A 27653-nucleotide genomic window follows, 5' to 3' on the forward strand; every position below is an offset into this window, starting at 1 on the left:
TTTAGGATGTCATTAAAAGAAATAATTTATTGACTTCCTGAAGAATCTCACAGTGAAATTGTCTTATCATGGTATCGTTCTACAAATTACTGTTGTCAAAATCAGTGACTCTGAGAAAGTTGTTATCAAAAACATAATTAAGTTTTTGTTTTACACACAGTGATGGATTTGGTTTGATGTAATGCATGATAGTGGAACACAGTTCACGTCTTTGAACAACAGTTTGATTAGTTAATATGTGATTTTGCATATATTTATATATAGTGATAAAATATATAAAATGTCCTTATTAATATTATACTCATTTTTTCCACTTAGCAACTCTATTCTGCTGCCACGACTGTGATGTATCTTCCACATAATCAGCTAAATTCTTCATTTCTGCTACCCAACTCCCAGCTCTCTTTCCAGCAAAAAGACAACCGTCTCCATCTTGGACGACATCGGCAGCATGTTTGACGACTTGGCGGACCAACTGGACGCGATGCTCGACTGATCTCCTGCCCAAGTCTCATTTCCAACAAGTCCTTTTCCCCTCTCCCTGATCATGTGTAGGTGTATCCAGAAAACTCTCCCAAGGCTCCATGCTGGCGCTCTAAGCGTGTGCGTTTGTGTTTGAGCGGGCGTGTCCTTCCTGCGCGAGCGCTTCTCATGTAGCCTTGTACAGTGTACTGAGGAGGGGGGTCCTCTCCGTCTGGTGCAGTAGCTCTAGTACGCCTCCCGATGCGAGGAGGCTGCTCCCACACAACCTGTGACCTCTGCAGCCCAGCGAGTCACCGCCCAGCCTCAGACGGCTGTGTGGACCGAGAAGCACAATCATTTTCCTCATTGTTTTATCTCTACAGACTCTGGCTAAGACAGAGACGCTTACTCAGTCAGGCAGGGAGACAGACAGATAAGCATATTGCTTGCAAAAAATAAGCACATACACTGACTGACTGACGGGCAGACAAACATACAGGCAGATAGATAGCTAGATAAGATGCATACAGATGAGATACCAGAGAGAATTTTTAAAAGCACATGGAAAGACAGGCCGCTTTCTGAGTCTGTCTCACTCCTGCGATGTCAAAAGGATGCATTTTTCCAGATGAATCGTAGCCTCTATTTCTCTTCTGTATGAGTGGAGGATTGTGGTTAGCCGGACTTCCTGCTCTGTGTGTTGTCTCTGTTCACGTTGTTGTTGTTTGCTGTTGTTGTGTTATCGTTGCCGTTGTTGTCGTTGCGAGTGCGTGTAGTCCCTGCTGATGCTCATGTCAATGTCCTCCCACTCGTACAGTAGTTATTCTAATGATCAGAACGACGATATAGATGTGTGTCCATGAGTTTTGAGACACAAACAAACATAAAGCACACACACACACACACACACACACACACACACATTACATTGGTTTTAATCTCGCTGGTGTTCTGCTTTGTTGGTGTTTAGCTCCATCTATGGAGGTTTGCTTGGAAATGAATCTCTACACATCACAACACACACATCACAACACACACATACACATGCAAAGACACATATATATACAAGCACACTCATGCGGTGTATCCCTTTTGTCCTGCTGCAGTGAACAGTGTTTTTAAAAGATAATCCTATATTTCAATGCTTTATATAGTATATCCAGTATACATACATAGAGTTTATAATATATCTGGGTATTTGAGCTGTTAGAGCTCCCTCTAGTGTTGGTTAGTGAAACTGCCTCTAATCTGCCCACCTTCCATCCTGTCTCCCTTCTTTTTATCTCCCTCTGTGTCCGTTTTGTTAACTCTGCATCTCTCTGTGCCTTGGTAGTGTTCTTTCATATATTCACAATACTTTTTTTTTGGTTTCTTTTTTTCTTGCTTTCCACTCAAAAAAATGTTTCTGTTTCCTTATGAACTCTCGCTCCTTGTGTGTCCGTGATGTCAAAAGTAGCTTTTTTTGGTTGTGAGTCCTATATGATCCCTAAAATCAGTCGCCCTGTCCGCAGTCCTTCTGTAACCATTGAGAAGCCTTGTACGAGCCCATATAAGCCGCCCCTGTAAGCTGTAATAAATTGGCTCCGCTCCTCCTCGGCTCCCTGGTTTTCAGTGGTCCCCCATGTAGACCAGATAGTGGGTCAACCACAAAGTGTTCATCCCGATGAAGAGTCCACTTTTATTTTTATGCTCTTTGAAAAACAAAGATATATTTGAGAGACAGATGGTTCTATGTGAATAATGATGATATTAATTATAAACATTGATCTGAGGTGAGCTGATTGAGCCTGTATATTTATGGTTGAGTTCTGGATGTGTTGTGACGGCTGTTGTGCCATGGTTGGGTTTAGGTTGTGTTTCTGCTGTGACGATGCATTCCTGTACAGCTGTGATCAGAATAAATGTATAAATTAAACCTTAAATGGCTCTCAAGTGTGCTTCTTTTAGGTCTCAAACGCGGGGGATCGTCAGAAACAATTTTCCTCTTCAGCAACTCCAGTTTTATATGAATTACACCACAACATGAAAACAGAACGACTATACACTTTTCTCACTTTGAATCACAAACCATCTAAAATATATATATGAATACTTGAACATTACACCCATATGTGATAGTTATTGCTCCTATTTAGCCACAAGAGCATTAATGAGGCACTGAGTGAGGTGTCGCTCACAGTTTGTCTTCTTATTCATAGCAGAGGTGTTGAAGTCTAGGATCTGTGCAGGTCAGTCAAGTTCCTCCACAAAAACTCAAGAAAATAATTTCTATATATAATAAAATCTTCATGGATGTGGCTTTGTTTAGTGGCATTGACATATTGAAACCAACAGGAAATACCTTCCCTGTAACTGTAGCCACTGAGGACACCAAAACCATGCCCATGAAGATTACAGACTTATTACTCGTGTTTTTTTAGAGGCTAGCTCTCATATATTGAGAGTGTAGAGGCCCTGAAACAACATTTAGACTATAATGTACAAAGATAAAATTTACAGAAGATAGAAACATAACAGTTAAATGAATAAATACATAGTGAAATTTTATGACTTTTTAAATATTCTAAAAATTGTACAGGGTTTGGTTGGTGGCCAGGCAGAAATATCTGAGTTGGATGAGATTCTCCTGGAGGATTTTGGACTCAGAAGATCTCACAGTTTCTAAAATCTTTGTTCCAGCCCTGCTCACTATCCTCTAAAATATCACTGTATGCTGTGGCAATGCGGTTTCCCTTAATTATGACTAAAGGGACTTTTCATGAAGCTGATTTGATTAATGTAAAAACCAGAAAAAGTCTTCTGGTGGTTCTGGGTTTCTAGCAAAGTTATTCATATTGAAGTAAACCTGCTTCATGAGACAGTTCAAACTTTTCATTTTTCTTTCACTAGACTCAATGAAATGCTGAAAAATTATACACTTTATAAGCAAAAAGAATATATAGGCATATTACTGTAACGTTACTTGCTAAAAACAATTGAACATATCGACATTGTAAGGTAACGCAAATATTACTTCAGAAACTACAACTCCCATGATGCTTTGCCAGCGATTCTGAGCTGTTGTTCGATGCTAACGGGAAAAAACGTTGTTTTATATTTTTTAAATTGCAAGTAGCTGAGAAGGTACTGTCCACCACAGTAGAGGATGTCTATTAATCTTACAAAAATGGAGAGCAGATCCCAGAACTAATTTCCGTTATTCAGAAAGGCTGATGAAAGAAACTAGCTAACACATCCATAAGCTAACCTCGCTAGCTAGTAGCATAGAAAGGGGCGGGACTTTGCGTTGGACGGAAGCCGTATAAAGTTACCGGTTCGGAAGCATTTCGCTCTTTCCCTCTCAGTTGCAGCGTGAAGTATAGGATGGATCTCCGATGTCCCATTGAAATAGATGTTCAGATTTGTACAATGCCAGCAAAATGGGGCCTAGTTCGCCCTCCATCCAGAAGCATAAACCGGTCCAAAGACAGATCTAAAGAGGTGAGTTTGGTGTTTGCACGTGTAGGACTTTGCATGCTACCATGTTGGTTTCAGTAGCAACACGTGGCTGAGGAAGGTTATAATGTTCAGCCTGCAAAACGATCATGAGGTTAAATCAACACACATTTAAACCAGTTCCAACATCACTTAAGATGATTCCTTAGACCTTCACAAAGGGTAGGATTATGCATTAGTTTTAACTTTGTGTATCTCATAAACGGTGAGTTTTTAGTTCTCCAAATAGTTATGTTGATTTTTTAAAAGGTGTGCCATCTGAACGGCAGGACACTTAAGGAAGTTTGAGATCAACGTTACAGTGCATGGAAATGAAATCTTGAAATAGCTACACCACCAACACACGAGGCAAAGCTGGAATTTATTCATAAAGTTTGTGTTTTTTTTATCCCTTGTCTTTTCAGTAACAATTTGGAGGCATGTTGGAGTCAGTGCCTTGATGAAGAAACTGAAGATGACTTTCCTTGAACATGGGTTTCACTGGAGAACAGCAAATGTAAGTCAGAGTGCATTGTATACTGAGTGTGGATAATAAATTATATGATGGGCTGTTAGTAGTTTAGTCTGAAAGATGTCAGAAAATGGTGAAAAATGTCGCCCAAGGTGACACTTTCAAATGTCTTCTGTCCACAACATGAAGATATCAGTTTAAAAGAAACCAATCTCAAAACAACTTATCAAAATAGTTGGCAACTAATTGATTGATTTGCAGTTCTACTGCCATGGTATGCCTAAAAATTTAACACAGTAAGGAGCATACTGGTGACTCTTAGCTCCCCCCATACTGTCATCTATAAATTAGAAAATGCCAAAAATCCACACTATGTAATGTTTGCAAATATGTGTTTCACAACCAAATGATCCGCCATCTCATAATTCTAACTCATGAGGCATATTTGTCTATTTATCTTTTTCTAATCCTCCATATTTCTTTTACAGTTGTTACGGGTGATACTGAAGGATGTTGCTGTTTTGTAGCAGACTGAAGACCTCAGAGCTGGCAGCACAAAGATCAACATGTCTGGTGAGTCCACTCCGTGTGTTGGCGTATAAATCAGTTTTAGCCGGTGATGACAAATCAAATAACTTTTCTGACACCTACTATGAGAGCTGTACTTCAGCTCCTGATTCTAACTTTTATCTGAGGCTTCATTATCAGTGTTTTTAAAGAAAGCGAGGTGTGTTGTTGTCTCTAAATTGTCAATGTTTCTCATACAGGTGTGAAACGGGAGACTGGCGACCTCAGAGTTGGCTGGACAAAGATCTAATCCTCGAGGGACGTTGTGTCTCGGATGGTGCAGAGATCAGAGTTGTGACTGAACAGCACCTCGCCGGCTGTGAGATCTGGTGGGTCTACACAGTGTGTTTTGCATTTGAGACACTTTACACTTTTAGCCAGTGATGACAAATCAAACAACTTTTCTGACACCTACTATGAGAGTTGAACTTCAGCTCCTGATTCTAACTTTTCTCTGAGGCTCCTTCAATAGATGCATAAATGATTCCAGTTTTTTCTAAATGTGAAGCATAACTGAGCTTTTCTTTCTTACAGTTTGACTCCGAAACGCTGAAAGTGACTCTTAATCCTGCTGATGACTGACAGTGATCCATTTATTTCAATGGTAAGTCTGTATTCATGTTTTAACTCAATGACAAAGCCTGTGATGACAAATAAAAACATTTTTCTGACACCTCGTATGAGAGCTTTCAGCTCCTGATTCTAACTTTTATCTGAGGCTACTGTGGATTATTCTGCTTTTTTGCCTGTTTCACAGATTGTTCTAATCAGCGTTTTGTTTCTTTCAGGAGCCCCAAACGCATCGTGCAGATGTCGTCACTGTTTAGAAAACTGCTGCTCCTAGAACTTGGCAGAAGAAAAGTGAATGAGGCCACGTGATGAGAAGAAGATTCTCAGTTAATCTTTTTAATCGAGAGTCTGCTCTACTCCTCAGTACTCTGTTCCATCCTCTTCACTTATCTCATTATCTACTTTTGTTATTGTGTGCTGTGCAGGCCGGCCGCCTCTTCTACCCACAGACGAGGTTAAACAACATACAGAGTTTTTGCAGCTGTTTAAGAGTAAAATTCAAGGACTTCAAAGGTTCCTAAACCAAAAGTTTCCAAACTGTCAAAACCTTTGTCATCACATCTAAATTGTTACTATAAATGCAATTGTGAAAAATAAAGTTTACAGAATTTTATACCCACAGCAATCAATGTATATTGTCACTTTTTTTTTTTTTTACCAGCTGTTCATATTAACTTTATGTTTTAATTATTTAATGCTTACTAATTACCTGAGTAAATGATCTACTTGCTCTTTTTGAGTCTTTAATGGTGTCACAGACCAGACGAACTTTAAATCATTTAAAAAACAGTTTACATGTTTGCATGTAGCAGCGAGTACAGAAATATCTGTTCAAACAGAAATGAACAAAATAATCAGATTATCCTGGAAGAATATTTACATTAGAAAAGTTTAATGCTCAGGGTAACTCATTCAGTTTTACTTTCTCATGTTGGGTTAGGGTCTGTCTGGTGTGAGACAAATATGATGACGGATCGTTTCATTTCAGATATTAAAAGTTTTTTGTTTTCATCAGAGGCTGTCAGCCTTTTTGGTGTCAAGAACCCCCACATTGAAACTGCAGACCTGTATTTAATCAGACGTAGCCTCAGAGATCCACATCTGATTAGATTTAGTTATTCCACTACTGTCTATACTGTAGATTAACAGTGAAGACTATGAAACCTCTGAACAGAATACTTCATATATATTCTATCACTGGATTAACTGCTAGTCTATGAAATAATAGTAGAATTAAAATAGTCCCCATCTTTCTAAGGACCCCTGGGGGTCCCTGGACCCCAGATTGAGAACCGCTGGTTTACATGTAGATCATAGTATATTCAAATTCAAGCATATTCTTAACCTTGAAAACATGACAGTTAAAATTAAACATTTTCCAAACCATTAGGACTCTGCTGTAACAGACTAGTAATCTATTACCTGCAGTGTTGGATCAGTTTCAGCAGCAACAGTTTACTGTCTGTCCGGCCCAGAACGTCTGACGTGGACGATAATCTGAGGGTGATGACATCACAACCCAGACACACAAACACAACCATAATAGTGGTGCTTTGATATTTGGGGAGCTAAATTACATCATCTCATGTTATTAATTATACACTGAATATTTACTGTTCTGGTGTTTATTTAACCGTCAATTTTAATAAAACATCAAAGCAGATAAAAATTGATCATTTTAAATGATTAAAAAATAACGTTTTAGACCAAAATAACAACTTGAATACTGTCTGAACAATTTGGAAGTAAAAGGGTTTGACTCTTGTTTAGAGTTTTGACATGTTTTATCACAAATTGTACCTTTTTCTTTTTAACTGGGGTCTAAATTTATAGTCTGTCAGGTTCAACAGATTTAAACAAAAGAATAAAATTTAAAGCTTCCTCCACTCAAAAATGTTCCTCCAGTTGGATGATGAAGGGAAAATTTATCTGTACTCATAAATCTTTGAGTTTGCCACGTGTATGCAAACATGATTTGACATTACAACAATTTGTTTGTCCTCTTTGCTTATTTAAAACCAGCCACCTGTTTCAACTTGTCTGCCAGCTTCCTACCAACGAGGTTTCATAAGGTGCTAAAACTGGTTGGTGAGGTGTGAACTGCAGGCAGCCTCATCTATAATCCTGTTTTGATTGTTGCTTTCCTCCTAACCACAAATGTGGATACTTTTTTTTTTTAATCAAATCATAATTTCTATTTTCTGTCCCCCCCCCCCCCCCCCCCCCGGCAACTACACCAGTATCCTCTGGCTGGGAAACACTGGTCAGTACAGCTCAGTAATAAAACAGATATAACAGGAACCCAAACATGTTTTATCCAGCTCAGATTTTTCTAGTTGGATAAAGAACAGAAAATTAGACCCAAAAATTATAATCACATAAACTTGAGGTCTCATTTCCCTAATTCTTAGCTCTTAACCTAACATTTTTAATTTGCTGCGGGTCTCTGAGGGTTCAACCTTATATTATTAGCAGAGACACCGTCGTCCCCTCCGGCTATCTGAATATAAAACACATTTCCCTTTGGAGCGCGTCCTCATTTGCGTGTTTCCTGCCTCAACTCGGCTCAGCCTGTGTCCACATTTCCATACAAGTGCGTCCTCGGCTCCAGCCCTCGTTTGACAGTCAAACCAGGCGGCGGGGCTCCTTTTCTCCGCCCTGCGCATCCCGCATCCAGTCGCTATCTGAGAGGAGCGCAGGGGAGTGCCCTGCACCGCGAACAGCCGACACACAACCGCCTCCTCCTCCTCCTCCTCCTCCTCTTCTTCCTCCTCTCCTGTAGCCGGACTCTTCAGCCAGAGAAACTCCACCGACTCCAGCGCTCGTTCTCGCCAGCTACAGCCCCGTCTGCATCCCGCATCAGCCGGCTGCACAGAAAATCGACCCGCGGTCCCCCTTTACGGTAGGCCTGACGGTAAGAGCTGTTGTTTGTGTGTGTATGTGTGTGTGGCGCTTTTACGCGTTTCCATCAACCAACAATAACCGTACATCTGCGTGTGAACGGATGTTTTGATGCACAGCAGCCATCGGTATACGTGATTTATCCTCCTGAGCTCTTACATTTATGTCAAAAGCGACTTAATCTGCTGTAAATATGGGATAGAAGGATCTGTTGGTTACTGATTGATGGAGACATGAGCTCAGGCTGATGTCACTGCAACACATTTAGATATTATAATTAAATGATGAAGGCCTTTATTTTAAAATAAATAAATAAATAAATGGAACAGCTGGCTGTGAGGAGCACACACACACACACACACAGCAGGATGGATGCTGGTGGAGGAAACAGGCACCGGACAGCCGACCTACTTAGATCCATTAAAAAGATGAGGAGGATGAGAGAGGAGGAAGAAGAGGAGGAGGAGGAGGGGGAGAGACAGTCTCCAATAGGGAGGGCTGAAGTGATCCATGGTTAGCTGGAACTCTCATCTGGGCCTTCTTCTTCTTCTCTCTCTCTCTCTCTCTCTCTCTCTCTCTCTCTCTCTGTCTGTCTTTCTTCATGCTGTAATGTGGCCTGTGGCAGGGTGGGGCACAAGTTACAATAAGGAGACATAAAAGCCAGGAGCTGCAGACTATCATGGCCCTACTTTGTTGGATTACATTAAGGGTTGTGTTTTTAAAGAACCAGAGATGTAAAAACAAAGTGCATTTTCTACTCAAGTGCTGTACTGCACTTCAGTACAAATACCTTGAAACTGCAGCAACTTGATACTTTATCTGACAGCTGCAGTAACCTGAGCGTTGTTTTTAAAGGCCAGAGATGCAGAAATAGTTCATTTCCTCAACTGCTGTAGTTAAAAAGGACAATTCTGAGGTTTTTCTTTGGCACAACTTTATTTTTACTTCTCATCATTTATCTGACAGATACCAGTTACTCTGCAAGGATTAATTAAATGTATATTTTATGTAAATATTTTACATAGGAAACATGATAAGCTCTTGAAATATGATTCACTGTTATGGATAAAACAAAAAAAGATGTTACACTCCAGTATGTAAGGCCTTTTCCTGCTTTATACTTAGCTTATATATGTTTAGTAAGATTTTTTAAGTTACTTTAAGGATAAGGCTGCTGACTCTCTATAAATCCCATGAAAGGACCAAAACAAACAGTGACTAACAAGTCTTGCCTGTGTAGCCAAAGCCTAACATATCCAATTCATCTGTCGTTGTCCAGAAACTTTTAAAAACATATAAATGAGCCAGACAGTTAGACTGGATGACATGTTTCTCGTCTACAGTGAGCGAAGGCACTTTAGTTTATTTTGAGTCAATCCCACAACCAAATGTGTATTAATCTGCTGCTTAAAATAGTCCCTAACACATGCTCTATTTACTGCTGTTTGAGTAATGTTTGCTAAAAACTACAGTGCACAGCTGTTTTATAAGATTTACATGTTGCAGGCAGATTAAGGGGAGAGACGGACTAACACGCTGTCGGTTTTAGTCTCTTAATGGGACTTGCTAACAAAAAGCTAAATACAGAGTAATATTAGTATCAATTAAGTAAAATTTTGTGCAGGACTGGCACATTTCTACATGGTGTTATTGCTACTTTTACTATTAGTTTCGAGAAAGTCAGGCAGGGAAGAGTGACTGTTTTCACTCGTCTCCAAGTAGAAGCCGTGTTGTTGTTTTGAAAGCTACTCACATATGGTCTCAGTTGAAGGGTCAGTATGACAGTAATCATTATCATATGAATATGTGGAAGTCAACCACTTCCTCTTCAAGTAGTGACCATCTGTTCTTTATAAGGTTTTCTTCAGATATTTTCATACATCTATCAAACAGAGCAGCGGTTCCCAGCGTGGGGGTGACGACTCCCACAAGGGGTCATAAGATATATCTGAGGGGTTTAACAGAAACAACATTTCTGCTTCACAGAGCAGCAGATTTATTCTCATACTTTCCTCTAATCTGCTTTTTTTTTATTGTGAATAATTTGGTCATTTTACTCCTTTAGGACTCCTAAATATTATTCAAATGAGGCAAAGAAAATCACTCTTTGGCTGTGAATGTCATGTTTGTGACCAGTTCAACCAGTGATGAGGGGCTGGAAAGTAGATGTTGCTCAGTTTAAAGGGGTCACAAGGCAAAAAGACTGGAAACCACTGAAACAGAATGACCTATTCTTGCCTTTCTAAAAGGAAATCTACTAAAGTGAGAGTGAATTATTATCTTCCATGTATACATAAGACAGTGCTAATACAATAATACTGCAGCTGAACTGGTTCAGTTACATTTGATTCATTTTGATTTGCATGCGGATCAACTAGCACAGAAACTAAAGATAAAAATGGGATTCTTGGGATCTAATAAATCACATTTCTGTCTTGAGAACAGGATGATGATTGTAAAACCATCATGTCTATGTTTGACCCTGGAGATTTCCTTTATTCTCATGCTGCTCACTAAAACTTAAACTTGATGCAGTTTGTTTGTGCTTCATTACAGGAGATAAATATCGCACACATCACTGTGTATGATATGAAAAAGTAGGCTGGTTCTCATAAAAAAAAGAAAACTACACAGTTACACTATTTATTTAAAAATGTCCCACAGAAGCTGCCTCAGAAAATCATTTCTCTGTGAAGCACCTGTATGAAAGCTGTTATACCAATAAAGTTTGATTGATTGATCCTCACCAGACCAGATCTCAGGACTGTTTAAAGGATAAGGTGGTGATTTTCTATATTTTTCTTATTGTCAAAAAATCTCATGTACAGAATCAAATCAACAATGAACTGATCTACTTACTTATTGTGTCTGATGTCTTATTCTTCTGAGCTGCAGACCTCCGTTGTTGTCCAAAAACTATTAAAAACACGTCTGTGAGCCACACTGCTGCACAGGCTGACATGTTCCTTTAGTTTGATTAGAAACAGCCACAAAGACTAATAACAACAATCACGTGTTCAGTCTCCAGACAGTAGTTCAGTGTGAGGCAGACACCACTGCACATGAGCGAGAACGCAGCTCTGTTTACAGAGCTTTGCTAGCTTGTTGTGCTACACATCACAACCTCTTGACTTTGTGCTACATTGTAAATTTCTCAAAGAACTTCAGTACAAAACAAAGAAGTTGTGATATATAACACAACAAGCTAGTGAAGCTCTGTAAACAAAAGCAGTGGTCGCTGCCTTACACGGAACAACTCTCGCTGTTTTTAGTCTTTGGAGTCATTTCTAAACAAACTAATGAGCCCAAACTCTTCATAATGAAGGAACATGTCACCCCCGTGCAACACTGCGGCTCATTCACCTGTTTTTAATCGTTTTTGGACAACAACAGAGGTCTACGGCACAGAGGAGGCTTTGGATATACTGACAATACTTGCAAATAGGATCAGTTCACTGTTGGTTTGGATTTGCACGAGATTTGTTGACAATAAGAAAAATATAGAAAATCACCAGCCTTAATCTTTAACTCTAGTTACCCCTCGGCTAAATACTGAACTTGGGAAGACTGCCATCCATGACTTTGCACCTTATAAATGGAGTGAATTACAGAGGATCTTAAAAACTTGAGTGACTGGCCGACTTTAAACTTTCAGTCTTGAATCTATTTAGGGACGTCTGATTGTTTCTGATGCTGTACGACGTGCTTTTGCTTGTTTTCTTTCTCTCTCCTGTACTTAGATCTCTCTCTGAGATTACGTGATTAAATAAAGGTTATACAGGTTATATATTTGCACCTAAGTCTTGATGTGACTTCTGTGTTGCTATAGAAATCTCACTATGTGTTTTTTTCTCTCTGTTGTGTGTTTGTTGTGTGAGCAGCAGAAGCATCATGGAGGAGTTAGACGTCCCACAGATGAGGAGAGAAGTGGAGAGCCTTCAGTATCAGCTGGCAATCAACAGAGAGAAATCCTCCATCACCGTTACTGAGTGAGTGTCCACTTTATACACACACACACACACACACACACTTACACACACTCTCTCTCTCTCTCTCTCTATCTTTAAGTATCAAATATCAGATTTGTGCTGACAGTGTGTGTTTTTCTGTAGGTTGGTGAAGTGGATCGAGGGATGTGTTTGTGAAGATCCATTCCTGAACCCTGAGCTGATGAGAGCCAACCCCTGGGTGGAGAAGGGAAAGTGTGTGATCCTCTAATGATCACACACTCGCACACACACACACACACATACACAGACACATACACACAATCACGGATGCATCTAAAACTAAAGAATCATGCACTCCCACACAGTCACGCTGCACTAACTCTCTCTCTTGCGCACACACACACACACACACACATTATTGCTACTATTATGTTTATTTATTTGGAGACTCCTGAATGCTCTCAATTTATGTGGAGACTACTGTGTGTGTGAGTGTACAGCACTGAGTAGCTTTCTAGAGGTTTGTTTTGACGGACTGCTGAGAAATGTTTAACAACACGTTTTTATTGGCTCTTTACACTGTCAATCAAAATAAAGACTGTTTTGAATTCATCATGCGTGTTATGGTTTGATTGCGAAGCTTTTTTACAGACAACACAGGAAAAAAAATACAGGTCAGAATAAGGCAGTTATGTGTATATACAGCGTGTGTGTTTGTGTGTTTTACAGTAGTTCTCTGATGTATACATTTCGCCTGACGGCGTTGGACATGCCCTCGTTGAAGCGGAACCACACGTCACTGTTGCCCACTGCTGTTCCCATAGCAAGAACCGCACACTTCTCACCTACAGGCAGAGACAATTATATTTATTTATTACACTGAAGAAAAGAGAAAACAATTCTGCGTAAAGCTCCTTTCATGCGACCTCATGACCAGCTCTGAAAAGATTAGTCAGTTAATCTTTCAGTTATTTGACTGGGAAATTAAAAACAAGTTAAATAATTGTTTCATCTACAGTTGCAACTAACAATTATCTTCATAATCAATTAATCTGGTTGTTTTGTCTGACCAGCATGTGTTCAGTTTTTGAGAATACTGAGGGAAGCCAAATGTCTGTCATAGTTGCTTCACATAAGACTTTAACAAGTAATTGATTATAAAAATTCAGTCAGTTGACACGATTAATTAACTAATCGTTTCAGCTCCAGTTTAATCATATAAAGTGAAGTAATGAGTTATTTAAAGGCCTCTCCAGTGTAAGGATTTGCAGCTTTTAGCTCTCTCATGTCATTAGAAAAACTGAGTCCCTTCAGTATCTTTAACTGTTTTTCAGAGAAAATAAGTAAATGAAAACATCACTTCAGGCTCTGTGAACTAGCGATGGGCAGTAGTCTGTATTTTTTGACATTTTATTGGCCTAACAGTTCATTAATTGACTAATAATTTAAATAATCATTAGTTGGAGCCATATTCATGACACTTAGGCCCAAATTATACTTTTAACATCCGCATAGCCACAAATGTCCCGGTGACTTAAACGTGATAATCTGCTCATGTCCACAAGAGTCTGCAAAATTAGGGATGCAACTAAAAACTTTTATATTCCTGATACAGATTGTGACAGCTAAACTCAGATCCAGTGGCTTCTTTTCCCAAATTTTAAAATATCTCACTACGGGAAACTTATTGGGATCATTTTCAGGTGACATGAGGTCAGGGATTCCTGCAGCTCTTCAAGCTGAGTTAGCAGCTGTGACAGAATGACAGTAACGTACAGCAGAAACACAGATTAAACTGACATTGACAGAAACAGTATTTGAAGAGGACTGGAGGCCTAATGGCAGATATCCGACCCATTTAATCAGGTCAGTATTGGCGCAAAAGTGATTGTGCATCCCTACCGAAGAAAAATGTTGAAGCAGATTGCACATGTGGAACATGTCTACGCTCGCAGACATCCACCACCATCGAGCAGTATATCATGAACTCACATCAGTGTATCTCAGAAAACGATTCACGATCATCTCTACAGTTCCACTCAAAATGAGGTCCAGGTATTCAACGTGGGGAATGTAGACGAGGATTTAGAGACGTGGCCGTTTTAGTCGGCAGTTAATGTTCGTGCTTTGACCTACAAACAGCCACAGCTCTGCACTTCCAGCCTGATTACCCCGTCGATCAATTTCCAGGATGCAGAGCTTTCAGGGAGGCTGGAGATTTTAAAAGGGTCCGACATGTAATTGCCTCTGCAAATGAACCCTGAAAATGGGCTCAAAAGTTACCGACTGAATAAAAACATAGAGGTGTTTGTACACCATTCTTTGAATAGTTATCATCTACCTGCACACCTGTGATTAGTGCTGAACAATTGATCAAAATATTATCAAAATTGCAATATTACAAGTGCAATATTAAAATCACAGGAGCTGCAATTTTTTGATGAATGTAAAAGGTGTCACAACATACCATTATAAATGAAGCACTGTGGTGCTACAGAGACGCCCCGGCCTATAAATCATACTCTCCAGATGTAAGGGAACATGTTTGTTTGGTACAGACCCCAGAAAAAAAACACATCATCATCATTTTCATTTTTTTTTCAGTTAAAATGAACCAAAAATGACCATTCTCACTCACTCAAATCGCAATATCTGTCAAATTAATCGCAATATTATCTTTTTTGCGTATCATTCAACCCAACCTGTGATCCAACCAAAGAAAAGCACTTTGACTCAAACAAGACTTTAGATTTTAAATAGTAATTTTACCTGATTTAAACTTGTATGTGCTATAAAAAGTGGGCCCACTCTCGAGAAGAATATTCCAGGTGACCATGTTGGAGGAAAGACAACAATCTCCACAACTATGTGACCTCTGTTGTTTATGCAAACTTATGCAAACTACTTCTGGTTTTGAACTGCGGCACGTTTGCACACAGCAGTCACGTATGTTTGTTTCCGATGACACAAATTCACTGGAAACAAATAAAAAAAAAAATCACCATTTCAGCTCAAACCACAGTAACTCAGCCCAGACTTGTATTAGGTTTTTGGAGCTATATAGACTTTAAAAATGAGAGACATGTCTAGTCAGTAACGTACAACTCAGTAACACTTTATTTGTATGGGTCCCTTAATTTTATACTAAATTCCCGAAAATTTCCTGGAGTAATTAGCAGGTATTTAACAGTTAATTTTAAGGACATTTCACAGAGAGGGTGGTGATATTTGGTACAAATTATAAGAAAAAAACTGTTAGTTAGTGCCCACTCATTATATTTGGGTCCATATGCAGTTAATTTGCAGAAACTCTTAATAAATTAGACTCTATTCTTCTGTCTTTAACTGACAGAAAATACTTAGTTTTCAGTGTATTTAGTGTCAAACGATATATCAGCATATTGGGTTTTTTTCAATAATTTTCTATCAGTAGCTGTTTTTTATGTTGCTAATATGGTAAATCTGGTATTATCAATGTTATGGTGGAAAAATGCAGGTGTCTGTGTGGTTGACAGTTAGATCTCCTGCCTACAGTCTGCCACTGTGCTTCAGTGGCTAAATTAGGACCGTTACGTAACACACATCAGTTATCACCTCTTGTGTGTTTGGACCTGAAGTGCCTCGAGGCACTTCAGGTCCCTAAACGGCCTCCCTCTCTCAAAGGGTTTGGACAAATGAAGCTGCGCTGATGTCACTTAGCACAAAGTCTCTACAGTACCTGAGTCTGAGGACGGCTGGACTCTCTGAGGTTTGGGGGCAACAGCTCGACCGAAGAAATCCACCTCCGGCTGCAGGACACAAAACACACAAACACACAAACACAGAGTTGAAGGGGAGGCTGAAGTCGATCAGGAAGTTTCTAAAACACTGTCCTCAATAACAAGGTCAATATCAATGAACAATCACATGAATTCACACACACACTCCACCTCTCATTAGCCTGATTTCCCAGTTTCACCATTAGAGACTGTAACCCAGTGACTTCTCATTATCCTCATTTCTGCCCTCTGGAGGCTCACTCTCCTCATCACTCTATCACTGGACTATTGTAACAACACGTCCTCATACAGAGGCTGTGATGTTCACTGGCGCTCCTCTCTGGCTCCACCTACAGGCACCAACTGAAACATACAACCGTGAAGCTCAAATCTGGTAGAGAAAGGGTGCCCGTGTCTTTTATTTCTTCTGTTATGATGTTTAAAAATGTGAAGTAAAATGTCTAATGTAAATGTCACCTGGCTTTTTTTTTTTGAAAATATGGTGAGACATTATTAAAAATGTACAATAAAAAGATGGAAATCAACAAATCTTTGTGGCACCCTTGGCTCATCCTTCAGGCACCATAAAGGGCCACAACACTCACTTTGTAAACCAGTGAATAATACACTGGTTTTTACTGTATTTACTGTGTCAGCTGTGCTTTAACCAGTTCTATAACACACTCTAAAGGAGGCTCTGAGCCAAAGCCTGCTGATTGAAGAGTGCAAACCTTTCCAGTAACAAGTTATCTTTCACATCGGCCAGATGTGACAAAACTCGTATTCACACAGGCACATCACGGAGATTCAGCTCCCCATGTGTGAACAAAAAGCTGGTCCCCACAATTTAAACCACTACATTTTCAGTTAAGACTTCAAGAAGAAGTTTTTTTCCTCCAGGTACATCTCCAAGGAATCAATGTAAGTCAATGCAATGTCAAAAATGTGTATGTGTCTCACCCTGGTCTCCACTGTAGTCTGTTTCACTATGTTCTCCAGCCTCTGCTGATGGTTCTTGGTAGTTTTAGGCCCGGTGCCCTTTTTTTCTTCCTCTCTCTGCATCACAGACACAGTAGATTATAAATACATTAGATAATTAACACACGGTGACCTGATTATCTACAAGCTGCACATAACAAACCCACAATCTGCGGGGTAACTCATGTTGTGTGAGTAGAGGCTCACCACTGTGGGGTTTCGTTGAAGCATCAGCTGCTCGGCTCTTCTCATCTTCTCTTGCTCCATCTCTCTGCTGATGGTCTGTTTGGCCTGATAGGTCAGCTGGCGGCGGGGAGGCAGGCCTGGAAACCTGACTACCTCCTCAATACGCCTGCAAACACACACACACGTACACACACACTAAAGTAAACAGCTCTATGCTCACAGCAGGAGACGCACATCGTTTACACAAAATAACACGATGCAGCTGACACAGAGGTGAATCTTGTTAAATTAAGTAAATAACAAAAAGCTTCCACTTTTGGTACCATGGTTTATGTTTTCTAGAATAAAAACCAGAATCTGTCACTCTAAAACCATAATCCTCTTACAGCTGATCTCCATCTCTCTCTAACACACACACACACACACACACACACTGTGCCAGTAAACACTCTCACTCCATGCCTGATGCCTATAAATATAACATAACTAAGACGTAACGCTGTGAGCTATTTATTGCACGTTATCGCTAAATATCAGTGGCGTTATCAGAATCTGGCAAACTGTAGTGAACAATCCATTCGGATGACTCAGTTCCACCTAAAATATGTTGAATAAAACACGCTGCAGCTCATCAGGGCTGCAAGTGAGGATTACTTTCATTGCAGATTATTTTCTCAATGAATCGTTTAGTCTATGAAAAGCCAGAAAACAGTGAAAACAGTTTCCTAAAGCCCAAGATGACGTCATCAAATTAACAGCTTTGTTACAGCAACACTCTAAAATCTAAAGATATTAAATTTATTATCACATAAAAGCAAAAATAGCATCAAATCCTCACAAATGACTGGAACTGAGGCATGTTTTTTACTTTAAAAAAGGACTTAATAGTAATATAAATAAAATATAGCTCATATTGAGTAGTTTAACTTCTTAAATGTTATCCGTTTAGTTATGAGAGCTGAAGACACAGACGGATGCATCATATATGATATCATTTATTTTAACTTTACGTTAATTACATTTATTTCTGTCTTAGAGTGTGATTAACTGTTAATTTGTTAACCACATTGACATTTGCTCTATATTAAGGATTTAATGCACTGAGTGACTGAAGCCAAATATTTTTAAGAGCACTGAGAATATTGTACAACAGATCAGAAATAGAGTTCAACATGAAAGCACAGAACAGTTTTAGATGTTAATAATGTCTTTTGAGTGTGAAAACAAAGAACTCTTTCTCTCCCTGCTCATAACCTCTGAAGGCAGACTAATAATTAATAATTCTGCCACAGTTTAACAAAACAACAACAACAGTTTCCAATTTTTTTTTTAAAAAGTAGCTCAATCAAAGCGTGCTGCAGGGAGTGGGCGTATCTGCTGCCTGTGATGTTAAATGTTTATACCCACACTTTCGTCCTAAGTCTTTACCGCAAAGTATCACAGAGAGGTGTTGTGGTGTGCTAACGAGGGCAGGTACAGGAAAGTGTAGACCAGTAGAAGCACCAGTAGAGCCAAAACTAGAGGTAAACCCCAGTCATTGGTGACCAGCACCTCGCTGCAGCGAGCTTGCAGGAAGGAGCCGCGCTGCTCCTCGTTAGTGGCTTGCATGGCTTAGATGTACCGGCTAATTATCCCATTCTACCAACACCAGTGTCCTCCTTAGCCCAATAAATGAAGGTCCAAGATGAATGTAGGTCTTCGAGTTAAAGCAGAGTCAAAGTTTGAGACACAATACGCTCAATTCTGCTCGTTCTTCTCCGTTTCTGTCTTTTCTTTTAACATTCCTCAGTATTCTCACTTCACTTCTTTTCTTCTCATTTCAGTCCTGTAATCATTCCAACTTCACTCCATCCATCCCGTCATCTGTTCCTCCATCCACCTGTATCTCACCAGTGAAGCTTTGCAGTTGGCTCCAGCATCACCATCACACACACACACATAAGGTGTTAAGGGGATTACTCTCTAAGCCTGCATGCAGAGTTGCATGGTTTGAGAAGCCCAGCAGTGTGCCTGTGTGTGTGTGTGTGTGTGTGTGTGTGTGTGTGTGTGTGTGTGTGTGTACTCACGGCTCCAGGACATATGTGTACTGTCCCTCGGGCGTGCGGTCCTGCCTATATGAAAGGTTATAGGCCAACATGGTGTCAATCAGCTCGCACATCTGCTCCTTCTCTCTGCTGCTGAACAGCTGTGGATTCACCTGGGAGGTAAACACAGGATTGAGATCAGCCACCGTTAAATACTTTGATATTATATGTGAAACGTATCCGGTTAATGTCACTTATTCATCTTAATAAATATGTACCCAAAGCAATTAACGTGCATATTCATAAAAACAGAAGTACAAAATGCACATAATCCAACATCAATACACTGAGTTGAATTGTTTCCATAGCAACGAGTACCAAAAACTGTAAGTACAAATTCAATTAAACTTTTCTATAATAACCAATAATTTGGTACGTTTTGTAACATCGTTACTGATTTTATTAAACTGGAAACAGAAAAAAAATCATCAGCCACTTAACTTTGCTGAAATGTGATGAAACATGTACAGTTAGAAAAACTGTAGGTTAATATGTTTCAACCTTTCATTGACTAGTTTAATAAGACAAAGCCATGACTGGTATCTGATAACACAAGAGTGTTTACGGTGATACCTCTGACGTCCCTTTTTTTGTCTTGTTTGTTGTTTTTTCTTTTTCCTTTGCACTAGTAAATGTACAACATATACTTATTTTATATATGTAACTGTATTGACATATGCAACAAACCCCCCAATAAACAGAAGTTTGAAAAAAAAAACTATAATAACTATCATTACATTCACATACAGCCAAACATTATTACATTGGATAAAAGTGAGATTCTTATTCCTTTTTAAAAACTTTATACTGTATTTCATTTAGACAATGCTCTATGGTTTTTGTTTAAAAACAATATTAAACAGTTAGTTCACAAATAATCACTTTTCTTACATACACTTCTCACAGGCTTCACTGTAAACAGCTTTCAACGTTTTCTACATTTCGTAAAATAGGTCCCATTAAAACTTTTATCCTGAGTGACCGAGACATTGTCAAAATGCTAAAATGAGGTGCGATAGACAAGAATTAGCATTGTTCTATTGATGTCTAAACAAGCATCTTTTTCCATTAGTTATTCTTTCCTTATTTAATTAAAGGATAGGGTTTTTTTTGTCTTTGCAGATTTGATAACTGGAGTCTATGTTTTTGGACACTAATATTGTGGTTAGTCGTTACAACTCAGAGCCAATCTCTAGCTGTTCTTGTTGTCTTTCAGACACCCCAGATTAGCTCGTTCCTCTGCATCTGACACAGATGTGTAAATAAAGACATATGTGCTTCACGGTGTTTGGCTTCAGCAATTTATACGTACAGGTCGTAGTTTGGGACAAATGATGTCGAGGAGCAGGGTGAGAATGTCAAGGGTCAAGTTGAGCTGGCTGATCCTGGTTCTGATGCATGCTGGGATGTCAGCCAACATTGTGGACAAAGCGTTCCTGCTGCCGAGGAGACGAGAGGAAGCCTGGACAGGACACAACAACGACTCAGTGATCGATATCTGAATTTTTTTGTTTATTATCTAGACTTTTTTTTCTCTCCCTAAAACCTCTTGTGTATGATGAGTACCTCTTGCTGGCTGTGGGGATAGCTGATGCGGGGCACATGCGTGTGAGCAAACAGGAAGTGGAATGTGACCGATAGGAAGGGCAGGTATCTCATCAGGGAGAAGTTCTGCCCGTGCAGTATCACGTGGTTCAGCCTGTCTGAGAACAACAGCCAATCCAGAGCCTCGCACGTACTCTGCAGGTTGGGATCTCTGACTCGCATAGACAGATAATTTTCATACAGGCCCTGAGGAAGAGAGACAGATGCAAATATTCAACCTGATATCAGATAAAAGACATAAAATGAAGTATTATACAAACCCTAAGTGTACTAATATTTAAGGAAAATGCTGAAGTGCAAATATTACTTTGAGTAGAGTGAGGAGGGTGTTCTGAGTTTATTACCTGAGAAACCTTTTCATACTCTCCACTAGATGAAGCCAGGTGTAGAATGTGCTGAAACCTCTGCACTCCGCCTCCTGAACCCGGTGTTTCCTCAAACCCCTGACCAATACGTTTCCTGAAAAAAGAAAAAAAAAAAAAACACATTGGGATGTTTAGTCAGCATCTAGTAAGAAGTTAAAATTTGTCACATCTTGCCATTTAACTACAAAAATACACATTCTCTGCCTTTTCTTATTGTGCCGAATGTTTTACTCTCTTTTCTGACTGGCTGTGCTGATTTTGTCAAATATATAGTTAATGACCACATGACTGATAACTATTATAATCAAGGAATGTCAACATGCAAATATTTGCTTTTGACTTGTATTTATGCTGCACATGCTGACTATTTAAGAGCAATGTTTACACAGCATTCAGCAAATACACCAAATGATTTCTGATTTCATTAAAAACTCCAAGAGAAACAGACTGAAGGCACTTTTACACTTTGCAGTTCTGGGCTGTCTGAGATGATTTTCAAGCAGTAAGAGTTGCACAGATGGATGACGCGAGCCTCTGCTTTCATATTTTTTCTTCTATTTAAATCGCAGCGCTACGATCCACTATGCAGTCAGCGCACAATCTGACCTGCCTCGAATTGATATTGTGCAGTCTGACACAGATTGTGATTGTGTAAAGTCTAAAGGCACCTTTACACAGAACACACTGTACCGTTTTGTACGTGGTAACTGGAAGATCTCCTGCCACAGATGGAAAAAGCCTTTGTTCTGGTCTTTCTGCCCCACAGACACACACTGGATCGTCTTGGCGTTCAGCTGCTTGTGGCCGCGACTGTGGAGGAACTACACCGAGAAGTACACACATTTTGATACACAGTGTGCTACTACTGCTCATACAACAGACAGACTTCATAGTGATGCCACTCACCTGTAGTGTGTTGATACAAGACCTGATGTCGTTGTCCGTCTTCTCACAAAGCGACATCAGAGTACCCGTGTCCACCTTCATGCCCTGCCGGAGTGAGACCTGCATACAAACAAGAACGCGCCATTATTATTGGTGTGTTTTCATGTTTGTCTACTCCTGTGTGTGTGTGTGTGTGTGTGTGTGTGTGAGAGAGAGTGTCTGAATGTGGGAGCGGACCTCTGCCAGTCTCTGTGCCAGGCGGGAGGGCTGAGTCTGGGGGAAAGTCAGGAGGAAGGCCTGCTGCCTCAGAGGTCTGAGAGCTGGAACATAACTAGAAGGAGAAGGAGTCAATCAGAAAGCAGCAGTAAATAAAACTCGAGATTTACATATTGAGCAATTGAAACGCCTACAGCGCCACAACAAAAAAATTCCCCAATTTCCACCTCGATGCTGCTGTTAAACATAAGTCACTCTTACAGGTCGTTACAGATGCAGATTATTGGCCGAAGCAGGATGGACTCCTTCTTCTTTTTCTTCTTCCCAGACTCTGTACCGGCCTCTCCGCTGTCTTTCCTGTTCAAAGTTGCCAGCAGGATGTTGATGGCAGCCTTCAGTGCACCACAGATGAGGAAAAGCGCATTTATAATAAAGATTTAAGTGTATTTTTATATCAGTCATAGTTATTTTGCTGGTCTTTACTGATTTAAACAGTCCAGGACATACCGCAGGTGCTCCATCGATCTCATCAATAATGAGGCAGTTAGGTCTCTCATTGGCTCCTAAAACTGACTTCATCTGTGTCGCTGTGTCGATGCGTTTCTGGAAAACCTCTGAGCTGCGGTCATCACTGCAAAAAAAGCAACAATAAGGTCACCGCAGGACGATTACTGTTAACTGAAGCTTTGTGATTTACTGCTGCTCATCTAACCTGGCATTGATTTCCACCACGTTGTACCCAGCATGCTTTGCTATAACATGAGCCAAGGTGGTTTTCCCCAAACCTGGAGGACCAGACAGCATTGCCACCTACAACAAAAAACAAAAAAAAAACCGAAAATAAATGATCTCTTTTAGAACAACTAAAGGTCATTAAATTGAAACTGTATCATCATGAGTTTGCAGGTGTGTTTACCTTGAATTTGGGTCGTTTGTACTGGTCCAGTTCAGCCTCCAGTAGCTCTTCAGTCATCTCAATCTTGGTCTTGAAGCGATTTGGATTCTGATTGGTTTGATTGGGTTTGGATGAGTTCTGGTTGGGAGCCTGTCTGTCGGATCGGACGGGGCGGGACTTCCTCTCTTTCCCGAAAACAACAGTGTCCCACATTTTCAGCCACTTGAGCAGACAGCGGTTGGTAAACTGCAATGAAACAGTCACAAACAAGTTGCGTCACTGTAGGATACTTAATCAGTTTTCACAAAAGACTTCTATTCATGTGAAAGAGGTTTTATTCACTTAAGAGTATGTATGTAGACGTGGGCGTAGAGTTATACAGACTTACATCATCACTGAGAAGCTCTGTGTAGTGCCGCGGAGAAAATCTGTCCACCCAGAGTCGAGAGCATCGTCCCTCTGAGTCTTCAGGATCACCTTCTTCTTCCTCTTCTCTGCTTTCAGGCTCAACAAACGCATCGTTCACGCTGCTGGAATGTGACACAAACAAAGAAAGACAATTAAGCAACAAGTACTGCATGTAATCATATTCTTAATGTGTCAGCGTGTGTGTGTGTGTGTGTGTGTGTGTGTGTGTGAGAGAGACAGGTAGTGAGTTACCTGGTCAGCAGCTCTGTAAGACGCTGTGATTCCTCCACAACCTGCTGATGACGCTGCATGATTTTTAGAGAGGAAGAGCAGAAATTGATCCAAATTTGCAGTCTCAACAGAATTCACTGGAACTAAATTTACTAAATACATTCTTTAATTTAGGATGTCTAAAATACATCCTACATACACAAATTGCTGGACCTGTATTTTTATTTCAGAATCAGAGTCTGTTTATTAGCCAAGTATGAATGCATACGAAGAATGTGTCCTGGCGTTTTTCAGTGTTTGAACTAGTCAAATAATGAAGTCAAATTAGCATTTTTTCAAAAAATTAACAATTTTGAATTGTTTAAGAATACAATCATGTAAAAATATCAAACTATTGCTGGTTATAAAATGGGATTACTCAGACAGTGTATAAACTGTTTTATATCAGACAATTAGCTTATTTCATGGCACTAGATATCCTCAAATCATTCTGTAATAGTCTCTATATTTGGCTCATCATAATCAGATGTTTACAGATAATGATTAAACCTTCAGCACACATGACCAATTAGTGTAAACACTGTGTTAGGTGCAGGTTATTTGGCAGATTATAACCAACAACAGGCGCTCAGACACTCACCCTCTCCGCCTCTTGTTCTCTCAGCACACTTATTGGCACTGCGAGCAGTCCCAGACTACCCTGGGAGTTTGGTACCATTCTGGAGTCCACTACCTGCAGACATTCAGGCAAACACAGAATAATATATTAATATAAAATATATGAGCACTGGACACCACAGCGACTGTACACTAACAGTAAATCAGGGTTTAAAGTTGGTGTTGCCCAAAATATAAAAGAGTCGACATCACAGATGTGTAGCTACTGAGGAGTTTAACCTTTGCCCCTGTGTCTTCTTTCTGACGGAGGTAGACCCGACACCCTGATGAGTCTGTCACGCTGATGTAGTCTCCCTCTAAAGGGGGTCTCTTCAGCACATGCAGGGATGTCGCCGCTGTGGCGGGTCGTCTGGGAGACTCTGGGATCGTAGCAAAGCCACTGATATCCAACACAGCTGGGATAGACCTAGAACACAAACATGCTCAGAAGTTTATTAAAGTGTATCAAGGGCCGTAACTGACAATCATTTTTTTCTGACTTCATATAAATATTATATTAATTGTTTATGGAAAAAAGTGTTTTTGCACTAAAATCTCTTCCCATCTCTGACTTTTCCCAAAATATTTTAAATATTAAGAGAGCAGTAAGATCTACCACTAAATGCACCTCTCTGTTACCAGTTGGTGTATGTACAGAGTGTAAAATAAACATGAGTAAATACTAAAATAAAATGTTTGTCATGTCCAATCATACACTAGATATAAAACCAAGTATGTTGTGTAAAAATATCGAATGCTAAAAACCTTCACCATACTGTCACCTTTCACCCTCTTTCCTGTCCCTCTCTAAGTTCTTACAGTCTTCCCTCTTCCCATCGTCCATCTCTCCTACCTGACGGTGTGAGGGGGGACATACTGCTCTGGAGAGGACGGGGGCGTGATGTCATCACCCTGTGACGGGGCTTTGCTCTCATGAATCTGCGATGAGTTGAAAAGTCGCTTGGCTACACCTGCATCCTGCTTCTGACGCTTTGCCTTTGGCGCTGTAAGAACCAGATCAGGTTTAAAGTTCAAACTTACAACGACAAATAAACACAACAAGAACAAAACATGACATGTACTTCCAGGGTGAACTCACTGATTGGCTGGTCGGACAACAGGTGCTCGATGTCTGATATATCATCTCCTGGACCCTGCTTCTGACGCTTTCCAGGCTTGGGAGATTCCACTGAGACGAACAAGCAAAAACACACACTGTAAATTACATATGTTTGGGTTTTGGACTGCTGGACGCACAAAAAAAGTTCTTTTGAAGATGCAACCTTGAGACAGTGGCAATTATATTCTGACCAAATGACTAAACGTCATCAAAATTAATCATCAAAATTAAACAGGGTCGGTCACAAGATGATTGAGATTGGAAAGAAGAACAAAATACTTTTCTGCACACAAAATTATGTTTTTTTCTGACCCACAATTTTGTTGTCTATATTAACTATATAAATTGAGTGCCAAAGGAGATTTTTGTCAAAATGCTTTTGTTAAATACTTGTATGACAGAGCTGTGTCAGTTACACAGTCCAGAGTTTAGTGCATCATCTAGAAACTATACACCAACAGATCAAACAGAAACTTCTGAGTATGTGTTTGAATGTTTATGATGAAGTTAAGTTGGGTTCACAGGTCAGGAGTGAGATGTATGGAGATGAAAAGAAGAGTTAGATCTTAGGTCTTGCTATGCCTGGTATTTGTGAATTATACCTGAAAGTTCAGTGGTGGAAAGTAACTAAATACATTTACTCAAGTACTGTGCTTAAGTACAATTACAACAAGTACTTGTACTTTACTTGAGTATTTCCATTTTGAGCTACTTTATACTTCTACTTCACTACATTTATTTGACAGCTTTAGTTACTAGTTACCCAACAATAGAAGACAAGCTTTTAAAATAAAACACATTGTTAAAGATGAAACCAGTTGTTTCCAACTTTTTTTGCTTTTTGACATCTTACAAAAAGCAGTGTGTAGTCAGGGTCACATTTCAGATGTCTATGAGTTGTTAACAGATCCACCAAATATTGATTTTTCCCTCTAAACTTCTCACATGGTTTCATTAAAATAAATGTTCAAGTGATTCAATATTTCACCAAAAATCAAAGATTAGAAAAATGTTTGTGTATCAGGACTTTGTTTTTTCTTCTTTCCTCTCCCGTTAATCATCTCACGACCCCTCAGGTTCATCTGGTGACCCTTTGGAAGGGCCGACCCTCGGTTGGGAACCACTGGACTAAACCATCTAATTGTATATGAAGTAGTTCAAACTAGCTCCACCTCCAGCAGCTACAACAGTAACATGCTGCTCTAACACTGAGGCTAATATATCAGTCAGAGGGACCAAACCACTACTTTTACTGCATACTTTAACTACATTTTGCTGCTAATAACGTATGTATGTACTTTTACTTAAGTAGGATTATTCATGCAGGACTTTTACTTGTAATAGTAGTATGGTCTAGAACTCTGTACTACTCTGTAAAGAGTATGGTGTAGACCTGCTCCATGTGAAAAGTGCCCTGAGATGACTTTTGTTATGATTTGGCGCTATATAAATAAAATTGAATTGAATTGTAATAGAGCATTTTTACATTGCCGTCTTGGTACTTTTTCCTTAAGTAAAGCATCTGAGTACTTCTTCCAATACTGTTAAAGGTCCTACTTGAGCTTGTTAGCTAACATTAGTTAAACATCAGGTTTCCTCACCCTCCATCTCAGCCAACACTTCCAGCTCGTCGGCGAACTGCTCTTCGAAGTCATCCTGTATGTCGAAAAGTTCATCATATTCATCCATTTCGACTGTAACACGGTGTAAATTAGACACGCTGAAGTTATTGTAACGAACGGCAAACACACACAAGGCTTTTTTTTAAATAAATATTTCATTCGCGACTTCAAGCAGCCGCTCTGTCAGAAAAGATTTCCCGGCAATTTTTTGTTGTGAAGTATTACATCCGGGTAACGCGACTGCTCC

At 39.8% G+C, this 27653-nt stretch overlaps 3 protein-coding genes, 1 long non-coding RNA gene and 3 other non-coding genes across 10 annotated transcripts in view; 6 read left to right on the forward strand and 1 right to left on the reverse strand.

Moving 5' to 3' along the window:
* The window catches only part of si:dkeyp-9d4.3 (caskin-1), a 39919-nt gene extending 37535 nt beyond the window's left edge, over nucleotides 1-2384 (forward strand). For all 3 annotated transcript variants that reach the window (XM_067585126.1, XM_067585127.1, XM_067585128.1), the window contains one exon: nucleotides 400-2384. In XM_067585126.1, the coding sequence (XP_067441227.1) occupies nucleotides 400-496 (97 nt within the window). In that variant the 3' untranslated portion in view covers nucleotides 497-2384. The remainder of the gene's footprint in view (nucleotides 1-399) is intronic.
* A 1380-nt stretch (nucleotides 2385-3764) lies between these two features.
* LOC137179996 (uncharacterized) lies at nucleotides 3765-6158 on the forward strand. Its single transcript, XR_010927901.1, has 6 exons — nucleotides 3765-3942; nucleotides 4362-4453; nucleotides 4897-4981; nucleotides 5176-5304; nucleotides 5510-5579; nucleotides 5764-6158. It is a non-coding gene; the product is annotated as an uncharacterized lncRNA (long non-coding RNA).
* LOC137180666 (small nucleolar RNA SNORD60) lies at nucleotides 5020-5107 on the forward strand. The gene has a single exon (XR_010928038.1). It is a non-coding gene; the product is annotated as a small nucleolar RNA SNORD60 (small nucleolar RNA).
* LOC137180669 (small nucleolar RNA SNORD60) lies at nucleotides 5351-5438 on the forward strand. Its single transcript, XR_010928042.1, has one exon. It is a non-coding gene; the product is annotated as a small nucleolar RNA SNORD60 (small nucleolar RNA).
* Nucleotides 5614-5697, forward strand: LOC137180668 (small nucleolar RNA SNORD60). Its single transcript, XR_010928041.1, has one exon. It is a non-coding gene; the product is annotated as a small nucleolar RNA SNORD60 (small nucleolar RNA).
* A 1964-nt stretch (nucleotides 6159-8122) lies between the features above and the next one.
* On the forward strand, nucleotides 8123-13008 carry LOC137179995 (guanine nucleotide-binding protein G(I)/G(S)/G(O) subunit gamma-13-like). 2 transcript variants are annotated; one of them, XM_067585138.1, is made up of 3 exons: nucleotides 8123-8447; nucleotides 12328-12435; nucleotides 12559-13008. In XM_067585138.1, the coding sequence occupies exons 2-3, from the start codon at nucleotides 12338-12340 to the stop codon at nucleotides 12662-12664; spliced, it is 204 nt and encodes a 67-aa protein (XP_067441239.1). In that variant the 5' UTR covers nucleotides 8123-8447; nucleotides 12328-12337; the 3' UTR covers nucleotides 12665-13008. The 2 variants fall into 2 exon arrangements, with proteins under 2 accessions (XP_067441239.1, XP_067441238.1); XM_067585137.1 differs by having other exon boundaries at nucleotides 8305-8459.
* Nucleotides 12940-27627, reverse strand: chtf18 (CTF18, chromosome transmission fidelity factor 18 homolog (S. cerevisiae)). The gene is made up of 22 exons (XM_067585129.1): nucleotides 27386-27627; nucleotides 25764-25853; nucleotides 25518-25668; nucleotides 24905-25091; nucleotides 24648-24740; nucleotides 24029-24081; nucleotides 23757-23898; nucleotides 23390-23614; nucleotides 23186-23283; nucleotides 22981-23104; nucleotides 22735-22865; nucleotides 22495-22588; nucleotides 22279-22377; nucleotides 22063-22193; nucleotides 21352-21466; nucleotides 20969-21193; nucleotides 20715-20864; nucleotides 19385-19515; nucleotides 17340-17484; nucleotides 17115-17210; nucleotides 16115-16184; nucleotides 12940-13241 (listed from the first exon to the last, which is right to left on the reverse strand). The coding sequence occupies exons 1-22, from the start codon at nucleotides 27471-27473 to the stop codon at nucleotides 13120-13122; spliced, it is 2760 nt and encodes a 919-aa protein (XP_067441230.1). The 5' UTR covers nucleotides 27474-27627; the 3' UTR covers nucleotides 12940-13119.
* Between the last annotated feature and the right edge of the window lie 26 nt (nucleotides 27628-27653).

This window comes from Thunnus thynnus, chromosome 3 (genome assembly GCF_963924715.1).
Source record: "Thunnus thynnus chromosome 3, fThuThy2.1, whole genome shotgun sequence".
NCBI lineage: Eukaryota > Metazoa > Chordata > Actinopteri > Scombriformes > Scombridae > Thunnus > Thunnus thynnus.